At 42.9% G+C, this 17,020-nt stretch overlaps 2 protein-coding genes across 2 annotated transcripts; both read left to right on the top strand.

Moving 5' to 3' along the window:
- Nucleotides 1-3,538: 3,538 nt before the first annotated feature.
- LOC130254034 (lysozyme g-like) lies at nucleotides 3,539-9,436 on the top strand. The gene is made up of 5 exons (XM_056493238.1): nucleotides 3,539-3,610; nucleotides 4,412-4,501; nucleotides 5,572-5,768; nucleotides 5,975-6,113; nucleotides 6,841-9,436. Exons 1-5 carry the CDS (start codon nucleotides 3,568-3,570, stop codon nucleotides 6,969-6,971), a joined length of 600 nt encoding a protein of 199 aa, XP_056349213.1. The 5' UTR covers nucleotides 3,539-3,567; the 3' UTR covers nucleotides 6,972-9,436.
- Nucleotides 9,437-12,480: 3,044 nt separating this feature from the next.
- LYG2 (lysozyme g2) lies at nucleotides 12,481-16,265 on the top strand. Its single transcript, XM_056491835.1, is given in 6 exon segments — nucleotides 12,481-12,535; nucleotides 13,788-13,868; nucleotides 14,556-14,642; nucleotides 15,591-15,697; nucleotides 15,700-15,727; nucleotides 16,123-16,265. Coding segments are annotated over 6 exon segments (501 nt in total).
- The last annotated feature ends 755 nt before the right edge of the window (nucleotides 16,266-17,020 follow it).

Below are 17,020 nucleotides of genomic sequence, written 5' to 3'. Positions count from 1 at the left end.
ATGCAAATACTATTTGATAAGTGAACTCCTCCTCTTTCCTTGACTTTCCATTCCTTCCCTCCCAGTCACATACTGTGCTGACCCAGCAGAAGGAGAATAGGTATTGACACTGTACTCCTGATGTAATTTTCCAAATTAATTCTATCAAAAAAATGAAAAAATGTGCTCTACTAGTGACAGTTGCAGTCCATTCTCATTAAGTGGCTCACCTACACTCAACACTCTGCGTTTACAGCCCCTCAAAGACCTTTGAGCAGAAGATGGTATTTTCTAACATGGTGCAGCTCTCATTACATGGTGATGCCTTGGACAAATGCACTGGCTGAGAGCCCTGCTCCATTCAGTGTATATGGGCATGTTTCCATAGAGTGAGCTTGCTTTCGGCTTTTACTCTAAAAGGCAGTTGGAAAAATTTGTGTAGATAAAGAGGTTTTGAGCGAGAAAAAGTCCATAACACTGCTGAAAAAGTAGCCTCTTATTTGAGCTTACAGTGGAATTTGTATGAGCGAATCTGTCCCAGGGACCTAAGAGCTTATGGCAGCACAGATTAAAAAAACTTGTGTTTAAAACATAACATCCACTACTCAATGAGTACATAATGAGCAATGTAATACAGAATAGGCATTAAGAATTCCTGTGACTACTGTGAAATGTAGAAAAATGTGATTACATAGTAACAAATGAAAGAGAAAAGTAAGTAGCAAAGACAAACAGTATTTAAATTCAAAACTTTATCTTAAGGACTATTGGACAACAGATTAGGAAATAAATCTTACCTAAGGTTATTGGTCCCAAGTTATCAATATGAACACAGGCTCAGTGACAGAGGAACGTTAGTATTTTGTCACTAACATGATGCTGTTTTTATAAAGAATACCCAGATGTTAATACTAAATTGTTAAAATCTATCTGGGAGAATACATCTCTTTCTAATATAAATTGTCTTACTTTGTAGAGGATGAATATAGCTACTGGGTTTGTTACCATCAAGCTGTGCACTGTGAGCTTTTCCCAGATAATTTCTCCTGGTTTCCCTTCCCTCCAGCATTTAATTAGTTGCTATTTCCCTTGAAAGGATTAAAGCACACTGTACATGTGATGTTTCTATTTTCTAAGTGTTAAACCATGACAAAACCACAGAGGTGTGCACCTTACATTATGTCAAACTTTTCCTTCTGCTGTTCAAAATGTTAAACCACAGTAAAAGGATTACATGATAGTCTAGTCTGTGATACCACAATGAGATATCAGGTTTGTCCATGAAGAATGATTGCCTAGCTTTGTTGTAATCTTGGGAAAGTTTCAGCAGGAGTTCTATATTTAAGACTCACCTTAAACCTTATGCTAAACCTCCTGTAACAATGCCTGGTTTTGAACATATCAATTAGTATCTGGCAATTTCCTATCTGCCACATGCTACCTGCCCAAAAGAGCAATGGGAGCAGATGGATTTGTGATACATTAAATAATGAAGACAAAGCTACCAGAAGAAAATATTGGCCTTCCTAACCTCCATGCATGCTGGGCAGAGTCTAGGGAAGAGAAAAAAGTGGCAAGCAAAACAGGATCAAAGGGCATTGACCTCCCAGTCTGTCTTACCTTCTCCAAGTGACTCAGATGTTTTAGATATGTGAAAAGTGTCTTGGCTGCAAAGTGCAAGTCTTTCAGAGCCCCTCTGTGTGTCCCCACTAACTTCAGTTGCTGAGAGACCAGTTTCTTCCTCCTGATTTCTGCTGCAACCTCCTGCTTCCCCACATCTTAAACTTAGACCCTGCCTCTGCTCTCAAAGTAGTCAAGTGCCCATCCTGAATTAGGTTTGTTGTAAGCCATGAAGCAGTGGGATGATTTTCCTTAATTGTCCTTGTTAAAATTCACATGGAAGTTTAATACTTCATTAAAAGCTTGACTATGTGAAATCATCAAGGAAACAAGATAAAAACAATCCTTCCAGAAATATGTCCAGATGCAAAGCAAGGAGAGGACTACACAGGGATCTGCCTGGCCTCTGCCACTGATTCACATCAATAATCTCTGCAAGTCATTTACTGTGCATCAATGTGCTTATTGATGGAGGAAAACCAGTGTTTATTTCCTTTCACAGAGTTGTACCAAGTCTGACTAACCACTAGTTGGGCAAATCTTTGGATGAAAGAAATCATTGGAGTTCTAAGCTCTTAATATATATTACTTATTGTACTTAAAACAGTCATCACACTAGGTAGGAATTAACATTCCAAAGCCCATAGGGTGGATACCTTTTCCTACATATATATATATATAACAGTCATCAAGTGACCTGCCTCAGAGGAAGGACAACTGAATAGAGGTGAGTCTGAATTCACTCTTAGAATATTTATTTAGATCCAGAAGCCTTAATTTGTTTTGATTTATCATTTTGCCAATACTGTGATTGTTATGCTGTTTCTATATAAGGCCTATGAGGTTTTTGTGATGGGAGTGAAAAAAAATTCCTGCATGTGGAAACAGCTACATCCTGTAGCTTTCAATAGAGATCCAGATGGATATGACATTGAATACATAGGTGTTGGGTCAAGCTGTATTGATCTGGGCTTGTGAATACTTAGCCTTAGTGTTAGAGCTCAAATGGAGCTCCTGAGTATACCCTGATCTGGACGTGGGCATTGCTGGCCTGAATAAGCTCAGTCAGGACAAGGGAGTCCTTCCAATTATGTCAGTGGATTATTTGTGTTTCTGCATCCATATAATCTGGTTTGCAGGCTAGAAAAATGGTCACATGGTATTAAAACTGATAATGTATTTTCAAGTGTTAACAGGATTAGTGTTAATTGCCTACAAGACTCATGGTGTGCTTTGTGTTTGAAATCTTCTTGGGGAAAAAAAAACACATTTGCAAGCCCTAAAAGCTGCTCAGTTTAAATGTCCTCATCAGCAAGGCAAATACAGTCAATTTTTTTGCATTTGATAGCAATCATCTGATGACATTTTGGAATTTTATTACTAGGCACAACACACACATTTATTAGTAAAGTGGTTATCTGCCAATATCACACAGAGAAGTATTATTTCACCAAATAAATCTTGGAGTTGCCTTGAATCCTCTTAGCAGAGTATTAAGGATCATTGTTCTTGATATTTGAAAACAAGTTTTTCCAAAAGCTAAGGAAAAGAGCCATCCTTTTTGAACAGAGAGGCAGAGGTTGTGTGTGCTTTATAGCACATTAGACTTCAAGCACCTATAGAATGAAAGCAAAGCTAGTGGACCTGCTCATTGGAAGGATACACTCTGGGCCTTCAGGAGGGGCCTGTGAGCAAGCAATGACAACTGAGAGGGGCTAAAAAAGCCCCTGCTAGTCCAGGCTGCCAACAGGGACCTCCCTGATCCAAATCTCCCCAAGGCTCCCCTTGTTGTACCTCTATTGCCCAATCCCTTTTCAGCTAATGCTATCCCTGTCTGGTGCCTCGGGGTGGAAGCTTTTGGCATGCCAACTTTGCTAGAGTGCTGCTGAAAATCAGCAGTAATTTCTACATGTTTTGTAAACCCCTGTGCTTCCAGGTCTCCTGGGACAGCTGAGGAGAGCCATCACCATGATCCCTGCACTGCTGTTGCTGGGTCTTTCAGCCCTTGTTGGTGAGACTGGTTTGGGTTGCTGTCAAAAGCACACTGGGAATTGTTTGCAGAAGGACCTTGGAGAGGAAAGGTGCAGTCAGGCCTGAGGCTCCCCTCCTGCATGACCCTGTAAGATCCTGTGTGGCTGAAGGTCCTCAGCTGCTGTATGAAGCTGCTTGCTGCCCACGTGTCTTTTAAACCTGGTCTGGTGGATGGGACTGAAACCAGGGGAGTCACAGATATGTCTCCTCTTGTTTTTCCCACCTAATCTTATCCAGTATCCCTGCCTTCTCAGAAATGTCTCACAAAAGTGACAATCTGTTTGATGGAGACTATTTGTTCCTCAGTTACTGAGGACACAGGGTAATTTTCCTAGACTGAGGCAAACATTCTCCTGAATTAATTCCTTACCAAGTTATTGAGGGACACAGGAGACAATCCCAGCCAGGGTGCTCAGCTACTGCCAGCCATCATCTGAGTGGTTCCAAACACTGGGGGGCATTGAATGGGAACAGCCCTCGGAAATAAATGCAGAGGTTCTGGTTCTCCTCTTTAGACCTAAAGGGGCAGGTGCATATTCATCTAAATGGACATTAGATCCATTTGCTTCAATATTCAACTAGAAAAGAGTCAATTTCTGTTCTCCACCTTTCTTTGGTGACATTACTGATGGAGAGCAGTGGCAGCTGTACAAGAAGAGCCAACACACGGAGATGTGGGCTGCAGGTCTGGACTCTCTTGTGCTTGACTTGTATGTACTTGCAGGGCTTGAATACTGCTCTGAGATCTTCTATGCTCAAACACCTCCGTTTCATATTTCAGCTCCATCCATGAGTTACAGTTGCTATGGTGATATAAGTGCTCTTCAAGCCCCTACAATCTCCTGTACACCTGTAAGAACCTCTGATTGTGGTATGTATCATTTATTGCTTGATTTGTCAACTTGTTTGTACCTGACAGAGACATGTCTTACCTTCTGTTACTGCCAAATTAAATGTGGTGCAGCTATTCAGTCAGCAAAAAGGGAGAAAGCAACACTTCCTCTCCAAAAACAGCAGATGAAGCCTCCACAGACCTGATGGGAAGTAGAAGGGCAAACTTCATGTCCCATGGTCAGGATCTTCAGCCCCAAAGCAAAGGGAAGTAGTACCACCCCTTTTCAGTTAAAACAGCTTCTTTATCAGCCAGGACTTCAGCATCAGACTTCTCACAAAGCCCCAGGGCTTGTCTGCTCCAAGGGTAACATACACAGAGCCAGGTTGTGAGCACTGGCATGTTGGATGAGCTGGCCAGTGCTGACCTGCCAGAGACACACTTTACAGTAGGAAAGTCCCAGGTGTGCAGCCATCCTACCTCTGGTTGACTCACTTTGGTAACTCCTTCACATTTCTCTCTTTACTTCCTGGTGTTACTGCCTGGTGTCACCACACAGCTGACTATATCACATTCACACTGCTGATATCTCCAGGGATCTTGCCATGTTCCTCAGACGTAGGCACTTCCAGGGCAGACACCTAACTGCGGGCATTCAAGAATAGATCTGAACCTGCTTGCTTGTTTCCAAACTTCAAAATTTGCTTTCAAAATTGGAAAAAATTCCAATAAAAAGATTCTTGCTCTCTAGAAATAGAACACAGCTGTTATTGCAGTGTGGTCGGTTTATGGTAACATACTTTTCAATTTTTCAAATTCATTTTGAAACTTCACTTTTCTGACTCCAGAAGTGTAGCAGAAGAGGACCATGCATTCCACCACCTAGGAAGCCTCCCTGTTCCCCTGGTCATCCTTGGGTAGTGGAACTGCAGCTCCCTGGCCATGGTCAGAGCCAACAGAGCTGTGCTTGTACCTCAAACCCCACTGCCCAACTTGTTATAGATGTGATTTCTTAAACACTTGAGTTACTCCTTTGACACAGCAGCTCCAGGGGGAAGCCAGGGGTTTGGACAGGGGTGTGTGTAAGTCTGCCTTTTCCTACACTGCAGGATATGCCATGATAAGGAGAGCTGCTGAGGCAGACCTCGTACGTCTGAGGAGATATGAGATCCCAATTAAGAGAGTAGCCAGAAACCTGTGCTTGGACCCAGCGCTCATTGGTGCCATCATGTCCCAGGAGAGCCGGGTTGGCCTGCTCCTGGACAACGGCTGGGACCGGGGACGGCAGAAGTACGGCCTGATGCAGGTACTCCAGGGTGATAAGGGTGAGCAACAGCACAGCAATGTACTGCATACCCCAGGGCTTTATCTTAGCAAATGACTGCTCTGTGCTGGAAAGAGCAACCCCTCTAAATCCCTGAATAAGGTCACTTCAATGATCAAAGTCTGGGAGTGCAATGAAGAGAGGGTGGCACTCAGAGGGAAACCCATTTTCTTGCTTCTCTTTCCTAGATCAGCAGGCAGCAACTGCAACCTTATGTGGCGTGGGATAGTGAAGAACACATAAATCAGTGCTCAAATATCCTGGTTCTTTCCATTAATGAAGTACGGGCAAGGCATCCTACCTGGACCTGGGACCGGCAGCTGAGAGGTACGAAATGGGCTTTGTGCTAGGAAAGGACAGACTGACTGCTGGGAGCGCTGTGTGCCTGTTGGTGTTACTTTTAAGGGAAAAAGAGCACCAGTGGGGCAGATTTTACAGCATCTCTTACCAAAAAAAAAAGCACAAAAAACACCAAACAAACAAAAGAAACCCCCAAAGCCTTGAAATAACAAACCAGAACCAGAGTTTTCTAGTTTAACAGAAGCAGTTCCAGACCAGCAGACTGGCAATGAGAAATGACTAGTTAGGTGGATAAATAAGATAGAAAGCAACTAAATAAAAGCCACTGGAAAATGCAGAAACTGAGGCATCACACACAACAGGATTATTGTGGCAAACAATTAAATGGTGTTCAGGAAGATTGCGATCCAGGTTTCCCTGTAGTCCATGTGCTATCTGTGTGCTGGTTTGTTCACTCTATTCTATTTCTCACTCTTCCTTCCGTATTCTGCTACTGCCCTTATTTGCTCTGATTACACCCTTTTCTGGTAACAGTGTTCCACTTCCCCCTGCATTTGGAGAGTCATGGGCCCCTAAACTACAGCAATAAAGATTTTACAAAATCAGTCACTTTTCAACAATAATGCACAATTGACACTTTGTCAAGCAGTTCTTGCTTGGTGAGATGCATAGCGTTTTTTGCTACAGATTTTTGCTCTTAAATCTCTATTTCTTATTTACAAGCCCATAACAACTCCTTCTCAACTCTTTCCAGGGGGAATCTGCACCTACCATGCAAAAATGGGCAATGTCCAGGTCTACGAGGCAGACCCGTGCAGCAGAGACTACAACTACGTCAACGGCGTGATTAGGCGAGCCCAGTACTTTAAGAGAAATGGATTCTAGATCATAAACCCACCCTGCCACTGAGCCTCCCCTCTGCAGACTGGCCCAGCAGTGATTGTAGTACCCAGAGCAGTTCCTCAGGTCTCCTGGCAGGACCAATGCTGGTGGCATTGCTGATGCCACCTTAATTGCTCCTGCAAATCCCAGCCCCACTCGCTGATGGGTGAGCTCAGCACTGCCTTCCAGGAGACCCCCAGCTCAGGGCCTTTGAAAGGCAGATGGGGACAGACCAGCAATGTTTAAATTTTGAATGAGGAAGGTGACTCTTCCTGTTCAAAGCTGCACCCCGGGCCTCTTTGTGCATCGCCCAGACATAGACACAAACAGCTCTCCCTGGTCATCAGCTGTGCTCTTCCCATCTTCATCCATCTCCTTCCCTCTCCATGGCCAACGCAGGGATAAATACCTTGCTTTCCTTCCCTTGGTGCTGCTGATTAAGGAGCAATGAACAGACTTCTCAGTGAGCCTTTGGTCTCTGCAGTAGCTGAGTGCTTTTGCAGTCAACCTTGAGGGGGACAATACTAAACTATGCTTTGGTTGGTCTCCTGAGTACATGGCCATGGTACAACTGGGGACCTCATCAGGGCATCTGTATGGAAAATATTGTAAGTGCCACAGCACTTACAAAGACAAAATGCCTTTCCATCAGAGGGCAGCCCTTGGAGCAGGAGTCAGCCCCATACCTACCCACATCAGGAGCTGTATCACAGCAATAGTTTTGGTAAAAAAACCTTACAAGCTTTCCTGCTTTAGCTTTGGCACATTTATGCTGAGTTTCCTCCAAATTTAAAAGCACTTCAGCATCTGTCTCTCTGCCAGGAATCCCAGTTTCTAATAGAAGTGAATGAGCTCTGGTCTGTTTGAAAGTAGATGGGTCACTCAGTGCCAATTTATTAATTAGAGAAAAATAATGAGAATAAGATAGAAATAAAGATAAATGTTAAATCCCAGTGTTTAATTTTTTTTCAGTTTCATGGGGCTCAGTGGGTAGCAATCTACAACTTGAGTAAATAACCCCATTCAGTACACTTGGAAGGGGTCTAAAACTCAGTTTGAGAACAGGGAGAAGACTATGGTGCTGCAGACTGGATAGGTCAGAAGAGCTGGGCCTGGCTGCTGACCCAAACTTGTGAACATGGTCAAAGGAATGTTCACATTTAGCCTTTCAAATTACCATTTTGGAGGTGGCAGGGTACTTTTCTTCCAGCTGCCACCACTGCTGATGCAGGAGCAATATGCCTAGCAGTCCTTGCCTGGCAGAAAGGGGCAGTGCTGTGCACGTGCCTGGGCTGCCAGGCAGGGTCAACACAGGCAGCATGAGAGCTGGACTGAAGACAGCTTTTGCCAGCAGAGCAATTTTAACTCTGTGCCACTTGTCTTGCCAGTCACTCATCTGCTTACCATCATGGCAAGGACTCTGCATGTTCGACATACAGTACAAGCAAACTCCTTTTATCACCTCTGGAGACCAGAGGGAATGCTAGTTTGTCTCAAATGTCACTGATTTTTTTTTAAGACTACTATAAACAGTTCAGCATTGAGCAGCCACAGATATTGAGCTATATTTTATCTAGTCTTTGTGAATTCTGCACTATATTAATATAATTTTACTAAAATCGTTACTTTGTAATACAAACTTATGGAATGTATCACATGGTTGTCTACTTGACATAACTTATATAAAATTCATAGGATAAAGCCTTTGGTGCATTATGTTATGTAAATCTCTATGTTACATAAACCTCTTATGTAAAGCCTATGAATGAATTTTTGTATAAACTTCAGATGGGGCAGGGAATCTCATTGCTGCCTATGTGTACAAAGCTGGAGGGTGAATTCCAAGGATGAATAAAAATGCAGCTTTCTTCATGTCATCCTCACTTGCTGCCAGCAAGCTCCTTGTCACCACTACTGGTGCTGCCAACCCTGCAGATCTCTGAGCTCCTCAGGAGTCCAATTTGTGCAAGTGTTACCTATGGAGCTGCTGCTTCATGTTGTGGTAGCAACACCCAAGGGCCTGCAGACCTGCCTGCTGAATTGGGCAGCATCACCACGAAGGATTATTTATATTTTGAAGTCTATTTAAAATTCCAAGTTATGGAAATTCCGTATTTTGTTCCAAATGTTGTTTAGGGTAACAGCATTTGGCAGTGAGTACAGAAAATCTCTGCAGAAAATGAGTTAAAGCTTGTTAAATTGGTAGGAAGGAGTAAATAATTAAGGAAAGTCTACCAGTAGCATGGTGCATTATGATTTGAGCAAAAAGTTTCCAGAAAAATAATGAGTTCAGTCTGTTGTTCCCCTCTGATCTTTTTCTGGTCACCTTTCACACTGCTGAATCAAAATCAGCAGTCAGCAAATGGAAAACAAACTGAAAAAACAGCAGACAAGAAAGAAAAACCTTCTCTTTTGGGGTCCTGTGATTTGGTTTTACAACTGATCTTACTACTGGGAAATCTATTCAGATATGCTTCCTACAATAAAGAGCAAGTGTGAGGTGGAGTCTTTCTCTCTCATCAACTTGTCTAGCTGCAGGTGGCATGGGCTGATGCCACTGTGGCTCAGGCAGGGATCTGCCTGGAGTCTGAAGCTGCAGTGACTGGCTTTCATAGAAACCAGGCAGAGGGACCAATTAAACAATCTCTTTCAGCAGTAACTGAAGCAGCAGGAAAACACTATCAGAAAAGTCCCTCTTGGGTCAGAGCCCTAAGCCACGTGGGAAAACAGATTGTTCTGATGGCTGGATCTGTTTGAGCCACATGTCCATGTCTCTCTCTCTCTCTGAGATTTGCAGAAAACAAAGGGAAACACCAGCACATCACTGCAGTGCTGAATAACTGTGTTTGTCCTGCTTTGTTACTCATTGCAAAACTGGGCTGGGATTTCCTAGCCAGCAATTTGTCCCCAGGAGGGCACCTCTTATATTGCCCAGATGGGCACCAGACTGTGGTCCCAGAGACCCCTATGGAGCCAGTGCTGCAGCTGGGGGTAACTGTTTCTAATGCTTGCCTCAGTTTATTTAATTGCCTTCCTTGAAACTGAATACTCCCATATTGGAGGCACAGGGCCCGCTTTTTCCTCTTTCAGTGTTAAAAGAGATCATGGTGTAGGATCTCAACCTCAGCGCAGTTTCCCACCAACATCCCTCAAACAAAATCCTTGTGCTTCTCTCTAGAATTTGTTTCTGTGGGTTCCTCAACCAGCTCGTCCTAGAAGCAGGGATTTATTGCAACCAAAAATTCTGCTTCTGCATCTCATCCTAATGAGGCACTGATCCAGCCAGTATGCAGGCTCCCACTCATGCCACCATCCCACATTTACTGCTCCTCTGGCATCACTGACCACTCTCACAGAACTCAAAAAGGATAGTACAGTCTTACTATAGCATTTTTATCAGTAGCAAATGGGATTTCCACCCACAGGTTTTAAGGGTGCTTCTCCTTTCCTGTAATATTTTTGTGCTGTAACATTTTTATCCTTCACATACAGCATCACTCCTCCACCTCTACATCCTACTCAGTCGTTCCTGTGAGGCTGGAACTGCTGTATCTCATTGGTTTTCTAGTCTCTGAGACAACTTCTGTCTTAGGGTTGCCATTTGGACCAGGCATTTGAGTTCTGGCTTGATTTTGAAGTCTCTAGCAGGTGTACAAAAACACTTGTAAGTTTGTCTTTGCTTCATTCCTTAATACTGCATGTGCCAAATCCTTGCCACTGTATTCTGTCTATTTTGTCTTTCTCTTGTTCTGTGATTGTGCTGTTTATTTCCCCCTGGTTTTTTTTCAGAGGTAAACTGAATGTCAGCCTCGTGCACCTTGCAGATCACATGAGTTCAAAAACTGGATACTCCTCTGCATTTGTCAGCTTTCCCCTGCTTCTAGTGGAAATGTTCCTCTGAAAGCCCTTCAATTTCCAGTAACACAGGTTGTCTATGCTACAGATCAGGTGCAGCCTGTCCCTTCTATGCAGCACCTCTCATTCATGTTTTGCCAGTTCCTCACATGTCTCAACCATCTACAAATCCCTGCATTTCCCCATAAGGCCATCTTGCAGCCTCGGGATATGGACCTTCTCCCAGCATCCAGAGCACCTTGCCTTCCTAACATGGGCTGGGTAACCTCCCACAGCTTAAATGGGCTTGATTGTCTTGGGAAGCTTGTGTCAGCCTAGTTTCTCCCCTGAAAGCATAACTAAGATCACTCATTTCTTACCCACCCCTTATACAGCTAATTAGCAATTAGGACAAATGTTCAAGAGCATGAAAAAACCCACACAGTAAGGATGTGGCTGACCTGAGACTCTACCACTGTAGCCCTCAGTCTTCCACAAACACTCAATTTCCAAGAATTGGAAAGGTTTCTTGTTCCAAAGCAGGAAAGGAGAAATTTGACTCATTTCTGTCCTTTAAATCAGGTTTTATTTTATGAATTCCCTGCTTATTTAGCCACCCCTTAGCTGGTTCAGATCAAGAAACTACCAAAGTTTTCAAAGGGCTTGGGGTGTGTACATGGTTACAAATTATAGATTCCTGTCATAATAATAAAAATCCTGGCAGTATATTTTTTTCTACTTTTCCTCTAGAAATGACAACAAACTCTAAAAAGGGCACAGCTACATGCCTGAGCCATAAATGCCATACAGAGGACCAGATAATCCCACGGATGTTTGCCCAGAGCCATTTAATTGCCAGAGGCAATTCTTCCTTCCTGCTAGACACAGGAGAGAAGAGTGAAGAATAGCTGGTACTAGATCTGGTCCAGTGCCCTGCAGCCTGGCTTCTGGGTAAATCAAATTGTCCCTCCCCTGTGCCTCTTGTGATCAATGAAGAGCTGCTGGCTAATCAGTCATGGATACTGATATTGAATGGATCATTGTGGCCCTTGCTGTATGTACTATAGGTGGATGTCCTACACTTACTACAAGCACAAAATTTTCAGCAGCAGGGCTGTCAGGTTGCTTTGTATGGAGACTGAAGAGCTATCTGAGTATAAATAAAGTCCCAGGAAATTCAGGTGAAACTGTGTAGGTGCAGCAAAGGAGGTTTATATACAGAATATGTGCAGGGAATAAAGTTGTTCATGTTAGGAGTGCCTCAATTACTGTGATGTAGAAGAAGCAAACTAGTACATCCTGTATGTTTCTACCCCAGAATAAGGGAATAGTAGCACAGACCATTTGGAGATTACTGGTTTGTGAATCACCTTTGGTGGTACTTTGAATTTTTTTAAAAATGTCACTTGTTTTGAGCCACATCTGTTCTATTCTCCTTTCTGCCAGATGTGCTTTCCTCTGTTTCAACCTTCTTTACACTCACTCAATTGTAAACATTAAGAACCCCATGCACGAGCTTCTGTGACTTTTTTGCAGCTGGTTTTCTATGGGAGGTATCAATAGTAAAGCAAAAACTTACAGAATCTCTCAGTGCAATGACATTGGACAAATTCCCCTGCTAAAAATGCAAAAGAGCTTCTGAAAGAGCAAAACTGCATTTCACACCCACAAAATTACCATGGGGGAGAAGCGGGTCAGGACAGATTCTGCCGTGGGAGTTCTGCCATCCAGTGGCAATTTTCCTTCCTGCTGCACAGCTGCAGGAGCTTTGAAATCCACACTGCCTGCTAATCTGGGGTTGTTGACCTTTGTTGTCTCTGGGCAAGAGGAGATAACAACAGGGGCCTGGTGTAAACTCTGCATATTTGAATTCTCAGCAGTTGCAGCTCTGGTCGTGTTATTGTTCCTGGATCTTTGCCTGCAAAAATTAGATTAAATCCAGAAGCACATTTTCCCATTGTCAGCATGTTATTGCTTCCAAGAACTGAAGGGGAGCAGTTGCTTTCAGACAAGGTTTCTCCTTGCTCCAAACTGTTAGCAATGGGGCTTTAAATTAAATTAAAAGCTATTTCATTTTTTAAATTCTAATTGTGTTTTTGCTGTAGAACAGAATCCCTGTTGTGTTTGGGAGGATGCACAAGTTGTTAGGTGTTTCTGTTTCTAGTAAGACCAGCGGGGGTGGGCAGTGCACTGAGCCAGCTGTTCCAGAACACTGCCAGCAGACAGAAAAGCCCATTTGTCTCCAGGAAATGCATTGAGAATGGGGAGACAATCTGCAGCAAACATGTTAGGTCAGTGCACCTTTGTCTAATATTCTTGTAAATGATTCACTATACCAAAGTCTGTTTTCCATGAGGTATTAGCATTGTTCCTCTCAGTTAATGTTTGTGTTTTCCCTCCTGCAATGGTGTGTTAAGACAACAGATAAATGCAGATAAATTGCAAGTCAAACAATCTGCAAGTCAGATAAATTGTAATGGGTGTAATTGAAGGATGTTTCTATTTGATTTTCTTGTAGCTATGGAAAAGCAAGTTGGAGCCAGTAAATAGTGTAGGATTTCAATTGACTCTCATATTTTTTTCTTTACTTTAAAAAAAAAATTTTGAATAGAAAACACGCCTTTTTGAGATGCCTTCCTCCACAGGCCATGCAGGCAGCCCAAGTCACAAGCTTAGACTAAGACAGCTAAGTTTAGGTAATTAGGGGAGACGAATTGGGCACAAAGCACCAGTTCACCTCACAAGGTACACGTGAGCTAGCATGACCAAGAGGAAATCCCCTCCAGAGCAGGCTACACATACCATGGCTGCATCAGCTAGCACAAACACCTGCACTAGTATCAAAAGGATGCCATGGGTTCCAGTCATGGATCTGAAAGCACTTTAACAGCATGAGTCACACATTGCATTGGCCTGACATCTGGTTGTAAATACTGCTCTGTGCTGCTTTCAGCTGAAACCAGCACGTGCTCATACACTGCTCAGAGCATTATGGGAATATACTGAATGGTGACACAACTGGAGCTTTGGAGGAAACTGTGAAACCAGATGGTCTGAGCTGTGTAGGTAGGCTCTGATTCAGTTGTCCATTCCCAACACAAGCTCATGCCTATTATGGATCCTGGTCTCTGATGGTCAGCCATTGCCAAGCAAGCAGATTTTTTCACAATCAACAAAGATCCTACTTGGGCACATAAATTTATGTTGGGAATAGAGTTGCCTTTGAGATTACATTTAAGACCATCACAGAAAAAAATGAAAGTCTTCTGGGTGCATCCAACCCCTGAACCTACTTTTCTCTCTCCGTTGAGAGTTTCCCTTAAAACCTGAACTTCTGAACATTTCTCCACTATAGTTCTAAATTAAAAGGGACTAAATCTGAGACTAATCCACATAGATTTAAAACAAGACTCACCTCACTCTCAACCTGCACGCTAGAGAATTGCCTTCTGAATCTGAAGAAAAAAGTAATTAGTATCATCTGTGTATTGATTTCTAAGACAGTCTTCAGTAAAATTAGTCAATTCTATCTTTGTTTCACTCTAAACAGATTCAGAAGGATTCAAAATGTCAGCTCAGCCATAATGACCTTTAGAAAAACTGGGTTTGAATTCTAAAAATGAAAGGCAAAGTCATGCATGTCACGTAGTAGGAGTTCCTATCTCAGAGAAGACAGCAGGAAAAAAAAGATGGAGAAATACCATGCCCAGATGGAAAAGCTGGCAATGGTAAAGGTCTTGTTCCAGCTGTGACTGATTGCTGGTATTACCTTTCAGGAGTCACATGCTGGGACAGTGCTGAAAGACGGCCTGGGTGACCATGGGAATGCATTTTGCCTAACCTTCTTGAAAACACAAATCTCATCCTTCCTTTGAAGCAGTGTCAGAGGAGTGGCAGGAGCCCTGTTGAAAGGCAACCCCCTAAACCTTTTCAGCCAACACTTTGGCCAGGTTAAGGTCAATGCCAACCAGACTAAGGCCAGTGCTGACCAGGCTGTCAGCTCCCAGAATGAGGGAAGGACCCAGCGAATATCAGTGCATGACCAGACTGCTCTTACACTGTGAAACTGATGATTGCTTCCCAGCACACCCTTGGGATTGAAGAGATTAATTGTTCCTATTTCACATTTAGATAATAAATCTTGTTTCAAAAAGCACCTTTTTAAACTGAGCAAGCTGCAGGCTGCAGCTACATACCATCAGGTTAATTACACTTTATGCTCCACAGGGGCCTGGCCAGTGGGGGATCTTGCTTCATTATTCATGCCTACATTTGTGCCTAACTTGTTTGGCAAGTTGTATCCTTATCTGTAAAATCCCTAAGCATTTGCTGCGCGAATGGGGTCTGTTTTTGTAACAGCTCCAGTGCCCTCAGACTCGTGCTTTACTACTTCATGGATTAAGGGTAGATCCCTACAGGAAATAGATTTTCCCACCTTTGATTCAGCTGGGGAAGAGAGAGGCAGTCACTTTGCACCTGGAAACACTGTGAAGCAGCAGTAATCCTGCTTACTGTCACCTTTACAACAGCAGCTGTGCTGTTTTTGTAAGGCTCTGACAAACAAGGAAACAGGGCTGACATTCCTCTTCAGTGCCCAAGTGTCTGCCCTTCACACATCTGCTGGCTTTGCCTGCGCGCTGAGAAGTGCTTATGTCCTTTCTATACAGTCACAAAAGAGTTAAATCCTGAGATTAAGAAGCAGAACAAACACAAGCAGCCTGTAAGCAACAAAGAGCTCTGGATAAATAGTGGATAATAGTTCTGGTGTGGTGATGTTGCTGTCTCATTTTCAGGCTGGCCAACAGTACCATAAGATGGGTAAGCCATGGGACACTGAAGAGCACAGCACAAGACACAGAGATTTTATACAGGATGAAAACTACAGAAAAACTCCTCATCTTGGACAAAGAAGTGGCACCTCAGAGGCTCAGTTTTGTCAACTTTGAAACACTTCACACATAAAAAGTCAAGCATGATGATGCTGTAAGCACTGCAAAAAGCTAAACTCATTCCAATCCCTATGTTCACGTGGAATAATATTCCTTAGTATGCACTAAAAGGAACAGAGGAATAAGATTAGCTTTCTGGCAGGTTTGTTTTTTGGTTTGGTTTTTTTTTTTTTTTTTTAAATCTGGCAAATGCCATGACATTTTTCAGTTGCAAGGAGTAAGGGTGGGCTCTCACCCTCCTCTCTCTCCATTCCATTTGTTTTGTGGTTCTATACCCACCTACAAAAAGCAACCTATCCTGGCAACTCTGAAGAATTATTTACTGATGAAGTAGCACCTCTGTTTATGTGTTTCTTTCACCCTCATTCCAGGTGGGATCTCAGCCTATAACGCAGGAGTTAACACTGTCCAGACCTACCACAAAACGGTAGTTAGCAAACACACAACTACGCCAATAATGTGGATGCAAGAGCCAGGTTTTGTAAGAGAAATGGATATTGAGATCTCTGAGTAATGATTAGATTTGAGGCCCTGATTCCATACTTTGCTTCTAATTAAAAACATTTTTAATTTCTCTTTCTGGAAACAGTAAGAACGGGGGAGGACAATGAAGCCAGGAACAAATACAAGCTTGCAATAGTGGTTTTTTTCAGCTAAGGCTAAAAAAATAAAGTAAAAGATAACATAGCTAATAGTCCAAACTATTAGTATCTTACCTTTTTCATCTTACTTCATGAGAATATTCAGAGTTTTCATCTGTGCCTGCAGTTTCTCAAGCAGCAGATTAATGCTGCAAGAGAGTTGTAACACTACTTAACAAGGTTTTATCCACCTTATATTTTACCTGTCGCTACATGTGTCTAACAGCAGTACAAAACAGCAGTGCCAGATGTCGAGAGAGACTGAGCTTTCCTTGTCAGAGACTTTCAACCCAACTGGACAAAACACTGAGCAACCTCATCTGACCTCTGTGCTGGCCTTGTGTTGAGCAGGAGATTGGACTACAGACCAAAAAGGTACCTTTCAACCTGAATTTTGCAATTATCTTAAGTCAGTCTGTTTGTTCCCTACACAAAAAGGCAATGTCTCTTATCTGTGCTTCATCAAGATCTACAGGGAACATTACAAAGCTCCATTACTGAAAGGGTGTGGACATACATTGTTTGTGCACCCTGCTGGTTCAGGTTTTAGGGTTGAGAGCAAATCTTTAGAGAATGTATGCTCATACAGAGAAGGGATGGGATAGCAAACTAACTTTAGTACTAGAGT

The sequence above is a fragment of the Oenanthe melanoleuca genome, chromosome 1 (assembly GCF_029582105.1).
Source record: "Oenanthe melanoleuca isolate GR-GAL-2019-014 chromosome 1, OMel1.0, whole genome shotgun sequence".
NCBI lineage: Eukaryota > Metazoa > Chordata > Aves > Passeriformes > Muscicapidae > Oenanthe > Oenanthe melanoleuca.
This window is presented reverse-complemented; position numbering and strand designations above follow the sequence as displayed.

Coding starts and splice junctions, on each gene's coding strand:
- LOC130254034 (XM_056493238.1), top strand. CDS start 3,568: ATGATCCCTGCACTGCTGTTGCTGGGTCTTTCAGCCCTTGTTG. Junction 3,611..4,411: donor GGGTCTTTCAGCCCTTGTTG/GTGAGACTGGTT, acceptor TTCATATTTCAG/CTCCATCCATGAGTTACAGT. Junction 6,114..6,840: donor CTGGGACCGGCAGCTGAGAG/GTACGAAATGGG, acceptor AACTCTTTCCAG/GGGGAATCTGCACCTACCAT.